The 17,549-nt window shown below is 44.0% G+C and overlaps 1 protein-coding gene across 1 annotated transcript in view; it reads right to left on the minus strand.

Annotated features, from left to right (window-relative positions):
* TMPRSS5 (transmembrane serine protease 5) overlaps positions 1–17,549 on the minus strand; it is a 163,447-nt gene that overhangs the window by 43,940 nt on the left and 101,958 nt on the right. Inside the window, exons 4-8 of the mRNA XM_056542418.1 lie at positions 14,145–14,261; positions 6,327–6,462; positions 3,586–3,699; positions 2,752–2,795; positions 33–195 (exon numbers count right to left, since the gene is read on the minus strand). Coding sequence (XP_056398393.1) covers positions 33–195; positions 2,752–2,795; positions 3,586–3,699; positions 6,327–6,462; positions 14,145–14,261 — 574 coding nt within the window. The remainder of the gene's footprint in view (positions 1–32; positions 196–2,751; positions 2,796–3,585; positions 3,700–6,326; positions 6,463–14,144; positions 14,262–17,549) is intronic.

Here is a 17,549-nt window from a genome sequence, read left to right on the forward strand (position 1 = left end):
TATTCAGATAATTGTGTTTTATTAAGACCTACTTGTGCACACAGTGGGCTGCAGTTATGATCCACTGTTGGGCTATGATGGATCCACCACAGACATGCTTGTTGTGTAGGTATAGGCTGACTTGCCAAGGCCAACGACCCAAGGCCACATCGCGTCCTCCAATTATTCTAGAAGATTTGGAACGAGATCCACATTCTGCAAATTAAAGGACAAACGTAATTGTGAAAGATCCCAGAAGAAACAAAGTATACATCTTTTCCATCAACAGCAGAATTCTTGCACATGGAGTGTGTATGATATCGCAACACTATCCAATTAACTTGAACTGGTCTAAGCCACAATTCTTGTGCAGTTCTGTGAGATGAAGCACCACACCATTACTTTTCAGTTTATTGGGCTGTGCACAAAAAGGCTAACAGAAAGTATATTGTACTTAGGGTGGATTTCCACTAGTTTTTTTGGGGGCAAAAATACCCACAAAAACACCACAACTGCGGCACTGCATTTTTTCTCTACAAATGTTGGAAGGGAGTCGATAAGGAATTCTAGAACGCCAAACCCACTGTGGATTTTTGGATTTGTAATTTTTCAACCCAGCCTGCCGAGCATGAATGTACAGTAAACCAGTCATGTCTATAAATTACTGGTTTACTGTACCCACTTGCTGCACTAGTTAATTCTGGAGGGTATACAGTATACAGCCATTTATATAGATTACTGTATACAGTGAGAATATGTTCACTTACCCACCTCCTTTTTTGCTTCCGTCTGGCCCTGTGTAACTCCGCCAGAAGTGATGATGTCACTAAAAGCGGAGTTACATAGGCAATTGACAAAAAGGACCAGGTGTGGTAAGCCATCTCTGGTTGTTTTTTAAACAAAAAGGCATGTTAAATTTTTTAAAATGTGAACAGAATCTTTATGTACTTTATGGGGGCTCTCCCTAGGGGAGGGTGCCCAAAACGTACTTATCCATTCTTTGTGTTTTTATTTTCTTTACGTTTTAGATACATAAATGCGAGGGACAACATCGGATTCGATTAACTAAAACGATGACCAGCGTTTTATTTTTTGGGATGAAATGGTTAAAGGGTACCTCTCATCAAATAAACTTTTGATATATTTTAGATTAATGAATGTTGAATAACTTTCCAATAGCATGTTAATGAAAAATATGCTTCTTTCTATTATATTTTTCCCGATCAGTCCTGTCAGCAAGCATTTCTGACTCATGCTGGAGTCCTAAACACTCAGAGCTGCCAGCCTGCTTTGTTCACAGCCAAACAGGCTGTGAACAAAGCAGGCTAGCAGCTCTGAGTGTTCTCCTTTTTGAACAAAGCAGACTGGCAGCTCGTAGTGTTTAGGACTCCAGCATGAGTCTGAAATGCTTGCTGCCAGGACTGGTAGGGAGACCCCTAGTGGTCATTTCTTCAAAGTGGAAAATTAAATAGAAAGAAGCATATTTTTTAATAACATGCAATTGTAAAGTTATTCTGCATACATTAATCTATAATATATCAAAAGTTTTTTTGATGAGAGGTACCCTTTAATGAGGGGAGTGTTTTCTGTAATAAAACCTATACTTTAGGGCCGCTGGAGCCAAGTAGTGATTCTATTACTACTTACCTCCTCATCTGCCGCCGGGTTTCCCTCTGCGCAGCACATTTTGCAGGGCGTGAAATGCGCTGCTTTAGCGCTACGTGGGACTGTAGCCTAAGAGTACGTTCACACTACAGAATTCCTGAGTGAAATTTTACTTAGAAATTTGAATACAGCAGCCTCCTATTGTTTTCAATGGGATTCTGCTGCACTGTTAACCCTTTGAAATTTCTAACTTCGGACCGAGCAAAAAGTGAACTTTTCATTCTTTCAGCAGAATTCCGCACATACTGCATTTCCGCAAATGGAGACAGCACATGTCTGTGCGGTTCTTATGCCAAAGGATTTTGTAGGGTAAACGTAGCCTAAGTCTTCTAAAGTGAATGCTGCTCTGTACAGCAATTCCTAATTTGGGCTAATAAACAATGACCCCCTTGCCTTTAGTACCTTAAAGGGCAGCACAACCAGGAACAGGGACCCAGATTCAGACACTATGTTGCCTGTCTTTTTAGGTGTCATAGGTTTAGTACACATACATCTGGTCATTTTAACCTCTATGCATGTTTGAAAATAACTTTCTTAAAGGGGTACTCTGGTGGAAACCTTTTTTTTTTTTTAAATCAACTGGTACCAGAAAGTTAAACAAATTTGTAAATTACTAATCCTTCCAGTACTTATTAGCTGCTGAATACTATAGAGGAAATTATTTTCTTTTTGGAACACAGAGCTCTCTGCTGACATCACGATCACAGTGCTCTCTGCTGACATATCTGTCCATTTTAGGAACTGTCCAGAGTAGGAGAAAATCCCCATAGCAAACATATGCTACTCTGGACAGTTCCTAAAATGGACAGAGATGTCAGCAGAGAACACTGTAGTATTCAGCAGCTAATAAGTAATGGAAAGATTAAGATTTTTTTTATAGAAGTAAATTATAAATCTGTTTAACTTTCTGGCACCAGTTGATAAAAAAAAAAAAGTTATCCACCGGAGTACCCATTTAAACCAGACACTCTCTTATTTTACAGCTTAGAAGGGATGTTTTCCTGGGATGAACTCCAGTGTGAGAGGAACTTTAATTTTTCAGATATTCAGCAGCAAATACAGTACACCATAAATATGTCTAAAATATGTTTTAAATGTACCACTCACCTGAGCATTTCAGTGCAACAATTCGTCCAGAAAGACATCCTCGTCTGCAAAGTGAAATGTGGAAATAGAAGGCTAGCACAAAATGTACCACCATTGTGAGAAATAGCAAAACATTAAGATACTTCAAGAAAAAAACCTTGAGCATTAAGAATTATTTTAAAGAATAAACAAGTAAGAAAAAAGTAGATGATAGCAGGTATCTTACTCACCTAGTGTCAAATACAGCAATATGTAAATACCAATGGGGGGGTGAATATAAAACTTAGCTTTTAATAAAGTGTATAAAAAAAAAATAATAATAAAATATATATATATATACTGTATAATACATAGAAGTGAAGGTCAGATAGGAAACTGATGACAGTTACCAACCATATTGGAGACGCACAAATACCAATTGAGTCACTGTTAAATACGTAACCAATAGTACTGTGTACCACAAAAAACAGATAAGTAGGTTATCACTTCAATATTCCCTTGCCCTGCACGTTTTGGACACAAATAAACATGACCTCATCAGGGGCTACATAGGGTATGCATAGGGACAGATATACAAATACTTAGCCAAAGTAAAGAGGCCACTCACAGCCTCCTAAGCATGCAGGTTACAAAGTGAAACCATAGGCAATGAGAGCTGCCAATACAGTCACAGCCCCCGTATATCTTTCAAGAAGCTCATAGACACTCACAAAGAATAAATGAGGGGACTATAACTGTCTGTTTAGGACAAAGCTTAGAAAATAATACAATATTACTTATTGTAAATGTGCATTATTATATCACAATTACTTTTTAATATACACTGTGATCTATATTTGTTCTTTATCTACTGACCTGGTTTGCCACATATGCTCAGGTGCAATGGTCTGACCAAGTGGCACCTGAACAAATTCTTGACTGTGATTTAACTTGGTGGATGTCAGATTCACAGCCTTGTGATGCATCAACCTGCAAAAAAAACAACACAATTCAGTGAATTAGGTTTTAACTTGGTAATAAACATTTTAAAATTGACCATTCAGCAGGTTTTCAGGATATAAAATAAGGACATGGTCATATGGGCTTTTGACCCTGAATCACTACATGTCTGTTGATTGATTCCTACAGCGACAAGATATCAACGATTAAAGGAGAACAAATCTTTTAACTTTTCCTGTGCCCAGACTGCAAAAACAAAAAGACTTTAACTCCCCTTCCTAGGTTCCCCGTTGCACCAGTATCGGCGTCCTGGTCCTCCACTGCTGCTCGGTGTCATTCTTCTTAGGCTCGGAACGTCACACTGCAGTCAGTGTATCGCCGGCCGCAGTGATGTCCTACCTCGGCCGGTGATAGGCTGAGCGCACTTGTAGTCATGTAGGGAGCTCAGGCCCCTCTTTCGCCCTGCTGCCCGGGCTCCTTACATGACACTGCGCTAAACCTATCACTGGCCAAGGTGGGACATCGCTGCGGCTGGCGTTACGCTGACAGCAGTGTGATGTTCTGAGCCTAAGAAGCATGAAGCCGAGCAGTGCCAGAGAACCAGGACGCCGATATAGGCCTTATGGGGGAACGTGGGGAGGTGAGTTAAAGTCCACAGGACATTCCCCTTCCATGGTAGATTATAGAGGAGACACAGGTATTTAAAGAGGTATTCTGGCCAAAAACATCTTATCCCCTATTGAAAAGATAGGGGATAAGAGGTCTGATGGCGGGGGGGCCTGCCACTGGGACCCCCCGCGATCTCCTTGCAGTAGCTCGCATTCCATGCGTAGCAGCGTCTGAAGTATCAGAAACCTCAGGGCTTCCGCGACGGGGACGTGACGTCATGCCATGCCCCCTCCATTCATTTCTATGGGAGGGGGCATAACGGCCGCAACGCCCCCTCCCATAGACAGAGAGGAACCATCAGGCAGCCAAGTAAAATCAATGGATTTATTGGATGCAATGCGTTTCGCTGCGCATGCGCAGCTTCATCAGGCATGACAAGAGAAGGCTGGTAACAGATATATATACCTCCAGGAATTAACCATTAGAGTACTTTTTGAAAGAGTTGTTATATAAAATTACATATCCAAATATGAATGTGCCAATGTATGAAAAATATCTAAATAGATATAAATAAATATAAATAGGCAGACAAAAATCACAGAAATAATAATGAAACAATAATGTAAAAACACAATGGAATCATATAAACATATATATATATATAATATAATTATCGCATGTGGTGTGAATATACCACCACAAGCGACTCAAGCAATCACACCGCTTAGTCACCGGTGCGGCATTCAACAACGCAAGTTGGATATTATTTCAAAAAATATATATAATATAAAGAGATATGGACCTATAGGGTGCTATGTATATTAATTCAAAGAATACAAAATTGATTTGTATATCGCTGCATTATTAAATAAAAAATAAATGATAAACAGTGCGGTAAACCAAATCGCAACTGACCAGAAGGTGATGTATGAACACTACTTAGAGAAAGTGAAGAAAATGAACTAGAATGACTAGTGCGGTATTGAATACAGCACCCGGCGAAAACGCAGGGTGTGAATATTCGTAAAAAGATCCAAATTTACAAACATTAAATAAATAAATAAAAAATACAGAAGTTTCTGTATGCAGAAAGGAAGGGAAGAACAAAAAACGGAACTTGGATAATAAAACATAAGAAATAATAAATACACAGTGGGGCGCTCCAGGGTGAACAGCACAGAAGGAACAACGAAAAAAATAGATCAAGATATAATATTTTGGAGGTTAATCCATTGGAAGAAATGGAAAGTTTTTAAACCCTAATTTATCAGATTATTTAACTGTATCGATACATTCATTAAAACCTTGAGGGTGCAAAGTATGTAATTTGTGGATCCAGAAGGATTCACGATTATTTAATCTTTGTATTCTGTTAGGTAAATGAATGGGGATAGTTTCTAGAATAATTAATTTCAAAGTTTCGGCATTTTTTTGATGATGAAGAGTGAAGTGTCGGGACAAACTATGCAACAAAAAACCATGTTTTATGTTCCATCTGTGCTTGGAAGATGGAACATAAAACATACCTGGAGGTATATATATCTGTTACCAGCCTTCTCTTGTCATGCCTGATGAAGCTGCGCATGTGCAGCGAAACGCGTTGCATCTAATAAATCCATTGATTTTACTTGGCTGCCTGATGGTTCCTCTCTGCGCCAGACAAACTCCTGACTCCCTGGTCATTCGGTTTTGATTTTACTCTTACCCAGGAGGGCTGCAGTGGACCTTCTTCTATATCTCTTCTGCTCTTTACCTTGTTGTGTGTGGGCGCACAACCCACTTTGGTAAGCGGCTTGGGAATTACCGTCCCCTACCCCCACCTACAAGATCTACTGATCCCGCACATGAGGCGCCTTCCTCCCTCTCTCTGTGTATCAGAATGTGATCAGGAAGGTGAAATGACTGGTAAGCATCAGAATGGTGTAGGTACTGTGATGTTGGACTGGTGGTTAATTTTTTTTTATAATCCAAATAGCGAAATAAGCACCAGAAAATACCTTTATCTATTTAACACATATTTAAAAAATGACTTTTCTAAAGATTTCTACCTGATGAATCCCAAGTGTCGGCACACATGGGTTCCCCAATCTGCGTTCCACCCCTCATGACAAGTGAGAAGCCATTCTTGTCTGTATTCCACCTGCACTTCCAACAAGAAGTTTTCTGTGTTTATTCTGAAAGATACTGAAGCCATTTTTTTATAAAGTGTGATTACTTATAACAAAAGATTTTCATCAATGAACTGACACCCGGAGAACCACAGTAAAAGCCATGCTGGAATCAGTGGTGTCAAACAGAATAGTAAATTAATGAGGAAAAAACACATGTATTTTTAAATCTAGTCAATGTGTTTGTGTTCCACAATTTTGATGCACAATAGATTTTTTGGCGCACGTAGGAAAATTATACTTCGAAATTACATTCTAAGTGTAAGGTCACACAGGAGCGCAACTACAGCATATTTGACACTGCGGATGTGCTGCCTTAATGCACGTCTATGGCAGGGGGCGTGATGACCGCCACGCCCCCTCCCATAGACTTGTATTGACGGGGGCGGGGCGTGATGTCACAAGGGGCGGAGCTGTGACGTAACGATGCTCTGGCCCCTGTATTGCCCGTCATTACGTGCAGAGCGATCTCGCTCTGTGCAGTAATGATAGCGGGGTGCCGCAGCGGAGATCCCCGGGGTCCCCAGCAGCGGGACCCTGGCGATCTGACATCTTATCCTTTGGATAGTGGATAAGATGTCTAGGGGCGGAGTACCCCTTTAAGATATCATTTAAAGTAGTTCTCCAGCGAAAGACAAATTATCCTCTATCAACAGTGTAGGGAAAAAGTTTCTGATTAAAGGAGGGTCTGGAGCACTGAAGATGGCCGAATGCTGTACATGGTTATCTTTGGAGCTTCCGTAGAAATGAATGGAGTGCATGCCGTCTGCAGCATGCACTCTCCCTGAGAGTCAGATTCTTCTCCATAATCAGACACATATCCCCCTATCCTGTATAGGGGAAATGTTGTCTTTCACAGATAACACCTCATACAGTATTTAATTGCTGGCTTCATTAATTTGGTCTGTTTTTTCCATTTGTATTTATAAAATCTTTTATGAATGTGGCCATAATGGAGACACACTTCCCATTGCTGTCATTCAATTTCCTTCCTCTAATAAGTCTACACAGAAAAGCTTGCAGCAGCAATTGTCAGCCTATCATGTGTGCTCCAGTTGGTAGTGTATGCACATATTAGTTTTGGATAGTATGTGGATAGTCACACAAAAAGGAAAAAGGACAAACATAAAACACCACTTAAAATTTGTAAAACTGTTGAAAAACAAATTTTTTTTTCATAACACTGCTTTATTATACATTCCCCTCTATAAAGGACCAGGGATGAATACCATAAAATTATGTTTTTACAGTTTGACTCTCCTGCTTCATCCCTCCATATTAGAGATATATGGGCTTTACCATCTGGTTAACTATTTCTACTTTTTACTGAAACCTTATTGAAATGAGATGTGAGTGCTAAGTTTAAGACATTGTGGCCCCCCCCCCCCCCCCAAAAAAAAAAAAAAAAAAAAAAAAAAACCTGCAGAAATAATATTTTACTGATATAACTGTGTGAATTAGGATAGTCCACATCAAAAAATCCCCCGGAGGGGTGAGGGTCAATTAGACTAGGAATCAATTGACCAAGGGTTAACCAAATACCCTTATTTAACTCCTGCCCCTAAAACTTTGCTTTTGTGAAGCCTTATTAAAATATAAGTAAAGAGTCACTTTAAAAGCACAATCCAGTGTGTATTTCAGTGTATAACATTATATGATCATAACCACACAGTGGTCTCTGTTTTCCACAACAATCTATTAACCACCTGTGGCCTGCAGGTCCACCGGTTGATACAACACACTGCTGACGCACTATTAGGATTGCTATATAAAAACTAACACTGCCCCCTCTACATGTTCCGTTACAGCAGTAACGTCCTCAGGAGGGAAACGGGCATCAACCTGCTCAGGCAACAGACTCACTATTTATGCACTGTGTCCACTCCTGGATACCGCCCTCTGATCCTCATCCAACCAATCATCAAAGCTATCACATTGCTAGCACATCACAGACCCATCTGTACCTCCTTTTCTTTCAATTAGTCCTGTCTTTATGGCCAATCATATACTTAATCCTTCCTTGCACCTTCTGATGTCATAATCCTATGTCGGATGATGCGCATTGTGCTCGCCGCATGCACGGCTCTGTAATATGCGCATGCACAGATTCCCGAACGGGCTGTCTATCGCGCATGCGCTGTTGCTCTATATCGGCACTTATTCTGTGCAGCTATAATCTCCCATTTTTCAATATGGGTGATTACTTGCACCTGCGTGTAATGCCAATCCCTTTTCTGAGCCATTCTATTATCAGTTTATAAAGGGAGTTTGTATTGTAAAGTATATTTATATTTAATGATGTATCCCAATTCATTCTGGCATCAAATTTCCCCATCCAGAAAAAGTTATTCCATGCCAGAATATAAATTGGGGCACAACATACCATTCCTGATAACTAAAACAAGACAGACAGCGCTCTGTAGTGTGATACCGTTTAGGCGACCAGAATAGGTAAAATACAAGTGGCACTTACCACATGGAGTTACACTCAACCAAGTGTAACTATGGAAAAGAGTGATGTTAAGGGTGCCCGCAGCCGCTCCACGTCAACTTCAAATATAAAAGCACAAATTCCTCTACTGTAGCGACGGGATTGAGAGGCGCAGGACACACAGATTGAAAGGGATCTCGAGTTTAAACTTGAGATCCCTTTCAATCTGTGTGTCTGGCACCTCTCAATCCCTTCGCTACAGTGGAGGAATTTGTGCTTTTATACCAGATAACTGGAATTGTTATGATAATTATATTTAATTATTTTGATCAGTAGAGTAAAGAGATTGGTTTCATGACTAATAGAAGGTTATCGGGTCTATTCCACATATTATACACAGGAGGTAGCCATGGTGCTAACAAAATGCGATTAATAGACCACATACAATGCGAATAATTAAAACTAGATGACAGGAATTGCATCTAATGATAACAAGTATTGTTTAATTTGAGTCTGGTTTGCTAATTTTGGCTCTGCTCAGGTCAGTTACATCTCATATTCTGTCGTCTAGTTTTAATTATTAACATTGTATGTGGTCTAGTAATCACATTTTGTTAGCACCATGGCTACCTCCTGTGTATAATATATGGAATAGACCCGATATCCTTCTATTAGTTATGAAACCAATCTCTTTACTCTACTGATTAAAAGAATTCAATATAATTGTCATAACCATTCCAGTTATCTGGTATGGTATGTTGTGTCCCAATTTATATTCTGGGATGGAATAACTTTTTTCTGGATGGGGAAATTTGATGCCAGAATGCATTGGGATACATCATTAAATATAAATATACTTTACAATACAAACTCCCTGTTACGCTGAGCGCTCCGGGTCTCCGCTCCTCCCCAAAGCGCTCGCAGCGTTCTTTAATTCGCAGCGCTCCGGTCAGACCTGCTGACCGGGTGCGCTGCGATATTGCTCCCAGCCGGGATGCGATTCGCGATGCGGGACGCGCCCGCTCGCGATGCGCATCTCGGTCCCCGTACCTGACCCGTTCCCCGTCTGTGTTGTCCCTGTGCGCGTGGCCCCGCTCCTTAGGGCGCGCGCGCGCCGGGTCTCTGCAATTTAAAGGGCCAGTGCACCAATGATGGTGCCTGGCCCAATCACCTTGATTAGTTTCCACCTGTGCACTCCCTACTTATACCTCACTTCCCCTGCACTCCCTCGCCGGATCTTGTTGCCCTTGTGCCAGAGAAAGCCTTTCCTTGAGTGTTCCTAGCCTGTGTTCCAGACCTCCTGCCGTTGCCCCTGACTACGATCCTTGCTGCCTGCCCTGACCTTCTGCTACGTCCGACCTTGCTCTTGCCTTATCCCTTGTACCATGCCTATCTCAGCAGTCAGAGAGGTTGAGCCGTTGCCGGTGGATACGACCTGGTTGCTACCGCCGCTGCAAGACCATCCCGCTTTGCGGCGGGCTCTGGTGAAAACCAGTAGCTACTTAGAACCGGTCCACCGACACGGTCCACGCCAATCCCTCTCTGACACAGAGGATCCACCTCCAGCCTGCCGAACCGTGACAGTAGATCCGGCCATGGATTCCGCTGAGGTGCCGCTGTCAAGTCTTGCCGACATTTCCACGGTGATTTCCCAGCAATCCCTAATGATCACCCAACGAAATCACCAGCTGGCATACTTGACCACCGTGACACAGCAACTTCAGTCACAGATACAGCAGCTGCTGCCGCAGATACAGCAACTTCAGTCACAGACACAGCAGCTGCAACAGCAACAACCATCTCCTCCGCCGGCTCCTGCAACTCCTCCGCAGCGACCGGCCGCTCCTAACCCCTGCTTGTCCCTGCCGGACAAATTTGATGGGGACTCTAGACTCTGCCGTGGTCTCCTGCCTGGGAAGGCCCTGCCATGTGCCACACCGCTCGGAGCACCTCTCTCACAGTATCCTTTGCAATCCACCCCTGTGCCTCCCACTGAGGAGGCTATGCAAGTGGATCGGTCTCGCCTGACCCCTGAAGAGAGGACTCGCCGCAGAAAGAAAGAAGATTTACTTCTATACTGCACTGTGCGTTACCGCACAGAACCCCTGCTCTTGAGCATGGAACTTTTTGTTTTGCCCAAATGCTCCTCTGAAGTCCTCCTCGGTCTGCCATGGCTCCAACGCCACTCCTCTACCCTTGTCTGGACCACCGGGGAGATCATGAGCTGGGGTGCTTCTTGCCACAGAAAATGCCTCACGTCTGCTCCCAGTCCCGTCAGTCAAACCTCTGTGTCTCCCCCTTTACCTGGTCTCCCCAAGGCCTATCTGGACTATGCTGTGTCTCCTCCTCACAGCCCCCGTCCTGTTAACACTCTGCCCCGTGCCAAGCTTGACCCTCTTCCCTCCCTCCCCACCCCCACGCCTTCTTGTGTGCCCGCTGTTGATGTGGTTTCCTGGGGCTTCGCCACCATCTGGAAAAAGACTCTAAAATCCCTCATACTAGCCTCTTCCCGGGTGAAGAAGCTTGCCGAAGAAAAAAGAAGAACTCCTCCTGTTTTTGTGTGGCTCTCCACCAAGTATATCCGCTTCCGTGTCCCCAGTTTTAATCTGGGACCACGTTATCTTGGACCCTTTGTAGTTGAGTGCTCAGAGGAGAGATCTTGGGAACCTGAGGACAACATCCTGGACAAAAGTCTTATCCTCAGGTTCTCAGGCTCCAAGAAGAGGGGGAGACCCAAGGGGGGGGTACTGTTACGCTGAGCGCTCCGGGTCTCCGCTCCTCCCCGAAGCGCTCGCAGCGTTCTTTAATTCGCAGCGCTCCGGTCAGACCTGCTGACCGGGTGCGCTGCGATATTGCTCCCAGCCGGGATGCGATTCGCGATGCGGGACGCGCCCGCTCGCGATGCGCATCTCGGTCCCCGTACCTGACCCGTTCCCCGTCTGTGTTGTCCCTGTGCGCGTGGCCCCGCTCCTTAGGGCGCACGCGCGCCGGGTCTCTGCAATTTAAAGGGCCAGTGCACCAATGATGGTGCCTGGCCCAATCACCTTGATTAGTTTCCACCTGTGCACTCCCTACTTATACCTCACTTCCCCTGCACTCCCTCGCCGGATCTTGTTGCCCTTGTGCCAGAGAAAGCCTTTCCTTGAGTGTTCCTAGCCTGTGTTCCAGACCTCCTGCCGTTGCCCCTGACTACGATCCTTGCTGCCTGCCCTGACCTTCTGCTACGTCCGACCTTGCTCTTGCCTTATCCCTTGTACCATGCCTATCTCAGCAGTCAGAGAGGTTGAGCCGTTGCCGGTGGATACGACCTGGTTGCTACCGCCGCTGCAAGACCATCCCGCTTTGCGGCGGGCTCTGGTGAAAACCAGTAGCTACTTAGAACCGGTCCACCGACACGGTCCACGCCAATCCCTCTCTGACACAGAGAATCCACCTCCAGCCTGCCGAACCGTGACACTCCCTTTATAAACTGATAATGGAATGGCTCACAAAAGGTACGGGCATAAGACGCAGGGGCAAGTAATCACCCATATTTTAGAATGGGAGATTATAGCTCCACAGACTAAGTGCCGATATAGAGCAACAGCACATACGCGAGAGAGAGCCCGTTCAGGAATCTGTGCATGCGCATATTACGGTGCCGTGCGTGCAGCAAGCACAATGCACAACATCTGACATAGGATTATGACTTTGGAAGGTGCAAGGAAGGAGTAATTATATGATTGGCCATAAGGACAGGACTCATTGAAAGAAAAGGAGGTACAGATGGGTCTGTGATGTGCTAACAATGTGATAGCTTTGATGATTGGTTGGATGATCAGAGGGCGGAATCCAGGAGTGGATACAGTGCATAAATAGTGAGTCTGTTGCCTGAGCAGGACCTGCATCGGTTGAAAGCTAAGTTTTAAGGGTGGGAGCTAAATAAGGGTATTTGGAACCAAGGGTTAACCCTTGGTCAATTGATTTCTATTAGGATAGTCATATCTCTCTCTATCAGCAAATTAGTGTAAGAGAGTGGCGATGCAGACAGTGTATGCATTGCTGCTCACCAGGGGTTAAAGGGGTATTCCAGGCCAAAACTTTTTTTTTATATCAACTGGCTCCGGAAAGTTAAACAGATTTGTAAATTACTTCTATTAAAAAATCTTAATCCTTCCAATAGTTATTAGCTTCTGAAGTTGAGTTGTTGTTTTCTGTCTAACTGCTCTCTGATGACTCACGTCCCAGGAGCTGTGCAGTTCCTATGGGGATATTCTCCCATCATGCACAGCTCCCGGGACGTGACATCATCATTGAGCAGTTAGACAGAAAACTTCAGAAGCTAATAACTATTGGAAGGATTATGATTTTTTCATAGAAGTACTTTACAAATCTGTTTAACTTTCCGGAGCCAGTTGATATATATATAAAAAAAGGTTTTGCCTGGAATACCCCTTTAAAGTTTAAAATGATACCTTAACACTGGTCAACATATTACTAGTGTGACTCAGTAATACCATCATTCTGCTATTAAATAAAAAACACTATACACAATCCGATATAATCAATAACACCCTTAAACATAGGAAAACTAATTCTGCCGCACCATGACCACTAGCAATTGCAGCACATAGTGACGACACGATACCACCATACTGATAGTGGATAAAAACCACTGTACAAAGATCAATAACCACCATAAAGTGACCAAATAGTGGTGACCTCAGATCTCCTCAAGCTCTGCAGACCAGACTACAGCAGCAGAAGTTCCTTTGAAGGCACTCATTCTTATCTGCTCCTATAGGCTACTGAGTGGTGATGCGTAAAATATACAATTGCCACTTAGCACTTATAGGAGCAGGTAAACAGCACTCCCTGCGTTAGATGAATATTCTGGACACTGGGTGTATATGCTTCTGGGCGGCAAAGTACCACCTTTGTTAAGATATTGCCTGCATCCTATGAAGCCCCCGGGACCCATGGTAGGACCAGCCCTGGTGCTAGGCACAGTGAAGGCCGTTAGGAGGCTGAGGGTGCATAAACCATGATTAGGGGGTGTTTATAGAAAGCTCTTTGTCACAGACCCCTGAGCCTCCTATTCACTGGCCATTTTTAATAAGTTCCTTGTTCCTTGACAATTCAATAAAAAAACGAACAGTGAAACCCCTATATCTCAGGAACCCAGGGAAGGGGGTGAGAATAGCAAGAAAGTAAAAACAAAGACAGTTCTATAAATAATTTAATAACAAAGCTGAAAAATCAACCAAGAATAGAAAAAAATCCCAAACCTTTTCTACGTGGCACCCTAGTGACTTCGTTGTCAGAGTCATTACATCGAGAGATCACCTCAGCATCTTGCAGCGGTACAGAGCCTTGATAAACCAGAGGCTTCATGAAGTACTGCACTGCAAACAGGAATACAATGGTGAGAATCCATTTCTTACATGAAATTATACATATGTAAAAGAAAGGCCCACCTTAAAACATCTCTTGTCATGTTGCTAAGACCTGTGACCCCCACCACAATTTTTTTATTTTATTTTGTACAAGTAAGTAGTGCAGATTCTTGAACTTTATATATCTACTTCATTTCCATTGCCATGAATTGAAGATTTCCAACTACAGATCAAGAAAACTAGTTGAAGATGAAAGAGACAAGGAACTCAAAGGAATGCTGACCCTTTTTGTACTAGCAATTGGTAGGGCTCAGGAAACCATTGCTCATGAAGGGTACATTCTGAAAAAGAAAATGTTTTAAGGTGGTAGTTGTAAATGCATATCACTGAAGTATCAACACTTAAACATAACTTTCATTAATATGCTGATAAAATACCAAAAAACCCAGAGAACAAATAAGAAAATGATACACAGATATAGTATGTGCCCTGGTCCAATGTCTAAATATAAAAATCCCCCAAAATGAATTACAAAATCAGAGATATGACACAATGAACTACTGCTAAATCAAAAAGTTTTACATAAGGTCATAATGATTCACCAGCCCATTATAGGGCTAGTCATTGCACAATGGTCATGATGATGAGAGGAGCGGTTATTCTAAATGCCAACAAAAATGCCAAATGCAACCATTATTACAGCATACAATTTTCAAAAACCTTCTAAATATTTTTTTTGTACTTATGAGCTGATTTTGAGTTACATTAGTCTTGTCTATAGAGAATTCTTCTGGTTTCTGTAGAATAGTGAGTACAGCTCAGGAGTATAATACAGGATATAACTCAGGATCAGTACAGGATAAGTAAAGTAATGTACTGTATGTACACAGTTGCCTCACCAGCAGAATAGTGCATATAGCTCTGGAGTGCAGATCAATTAGTTGTGGGTGTGGTCGTGCTTCAGCTGTGCTGTGTCTGCTGTGCCTCCTGAGCTCCAGGGATTTCCATCTGTTCCACCTGGAGCCTGCTTCCTCCTCCTCAGGGAGGGGATGCATTTTCAGGGATGAGTGAGGGAGGCAAGGCCCAGGCTTTTGCTCCCCGGAATAGGCCAAAGGGGAGCAGGAGAGGTCAGCAAGCGGCCTGTATGTCGGAGGATTTGGGGGTGAGGCCCTCCACCCGGAGTCGCAACAATGTGGCTCCAACTCCCCCCACTGAGGCGAGAAGCTGCAAGGTTGAATCAACCTCAGGAAAGCTGGGTTTTTCAGAGAGTGCTCGTGGAGATGAAGCTGACCTCAGGTAGGAAGGCTGGGGAATGCCAAGGATCCGGTAGTCTATTTCCACCTATGGCTCCCGGGTAATGAGTCATCTCCGTGATTATGAAGATGCCTGTAAAGCCGTCAGGGCTGATGTTACCCCTAAACGCAAAAGGGCAGAAATTCAGGCATAGATAAAGAGACTAATGTCTGAAGTTGAAGCTTTGGATGAAAGAAAAGCAGTATTACGGGAGATGAGTGGCCCAGTTAAGGAAAAACTGGAAAATGAAGACGGCTTCAGGGAAATGGCTGACAAAAGCGAGAAAAGGTTGATGGGGCTGCAACCTGAGAACAGCAAGACCAGCAGGCCCCGTACAGTGGGCCCCCTGCACAGCAGTCAGCAGTGTCACCTGCAGACTCAGGGGAGGACAGCGACAGAAGTGGCCAGGGAGGGGTGCTGATGGCCCAGATCAGATTGCTGGAATCCCCACTGTGTCCTCAGAACCTGGTAGAGTGGAGGCATGGGCCCCCTACTGGTCTCTTGCGGCAGAGCTGTATAGCGGAGTGGCGGTCCTTTTTACCACAGTGGTAGAATGCCGACAGGTTATCGAGTTAGAAATGGAGAGGTGCCTGATTTTAGATGTCCTCATGAAGGGACAAGAACTTCGCCTTATTAACATCTACGGTCCACAGTCTAAGGGTGGGTTCACACTACGTTTTGTCCCATACGTGATATGTGACCGTATGCGCTCCCGTATGCCATTCATTTCAATGAGCCGACCGGAGTGAAATGTTCGGTCCGGTCGGCTCATTTTTGCGCCGTATGCGCTTTTACAACCGGACCTTAAACCGTGGTTGACCACAGTTTTAGGTCCGGTTGTAAAAGCGCATACGGCGCAAAAATGAGCCGACCGGACCGAACGTTTCACTCCGGCCGGCTCATTGAAATGAATGACATACGGGAGCGCATACGGTGACATACGGGAGCGCGAGCTTTTAGCTCCCCCCTGCCGTATGCGCTCCCGTATGGGACAAAACGTAGTGTGAACCCAGCCTAAGTGGGACCGGAAGTGTCTCTTTATGAGGATCAAGTCTTATCTTTTTACAAGTCGGCAGGTGGTCTTTGGAGGGGACTTTAATGCTGTCATGAGGTCCCAAGACAGGGGAGGTTCCAGAGACAAGCTGATTTATGATAGCATCACCCTTAATAGCATAGCGAGTGAGGCTTGCCTGGTGGTGGATATCCACATCCGGCACAACCCAGGCCACGCGGGATTCACCTATCATAGGAGTAGTTGTAGGTTCAGAATAGACAGGTTTTATTTGAAGGAGGAAGCCGTCTCTTCAGCAGTGTCAGTTGAGGTAGAATTCTCCGATCACTGTTTAATTTTGTTTTCTCTGAATGTTACAGAGACCCCCTGGATGGGCAGAGGCTATTGGAAGCTCAATTCTTCTCTCTTTGAAGAAGCAGAGATAAGACAGTCCTTTCAGGATTTTCTTCAGAGCCAGGTACCATTGCTGGGCCTTTGTAGCAGTAAGTCAGAGTGGTGGGAGATCTTCAAAAAAAAAGGTTGCGAGATTCTACCACCAGCTCTCAGGCCTCAGAAGCCTAAACATGTACCGCTTGAACCAGGGCCTGAGGGAGAAACTTGAGCACCTTGTCTCGACTGGAGGTAGTCAAGAGGATATCTCCAGAGTGAAGTCCTTGCTGATTAAGTGCCAGAGGGATTACGGGAAGTAACTCCCACCCGACCCTTACAGAAGCTGCAAGATGTCAGTAAATAGTAAAGTAGTTTCAGGACTGATTGAAAGTATGGGGTCCTTGAAAAGGTCCAGATCAGGTATCCTGGAGGCCGTCAGATCCTTTTACTCGGACCTTTTGGGAAGGACGGATCTAGATCGAGATGGGGTATCAGCTTTCTTGGCTGAAGCCATCCCTGTACCAGGAGAAGACCCCTCTCTTGACGTTTTGACAGAGATGATCCGGGAAGAGGAAGTGAGGATGGCGATTGATGGGCTTGCCCTCAGGAAGTCACCCGGTTCA

Source organism: Hyla sarda, chromosome 10, assembly GCF_029499605.1.
Source record: "Hyla sarda isolate aHylSar1 chromosome 10, aHylSar1.hap1, whole genome shotgun sequence".
NCBI classification, from domain to species: Eukaryota; Metazoa; Chordata; class Amphibia; order Anura; family Hylidae; genus Hyla; species Hyla sarda.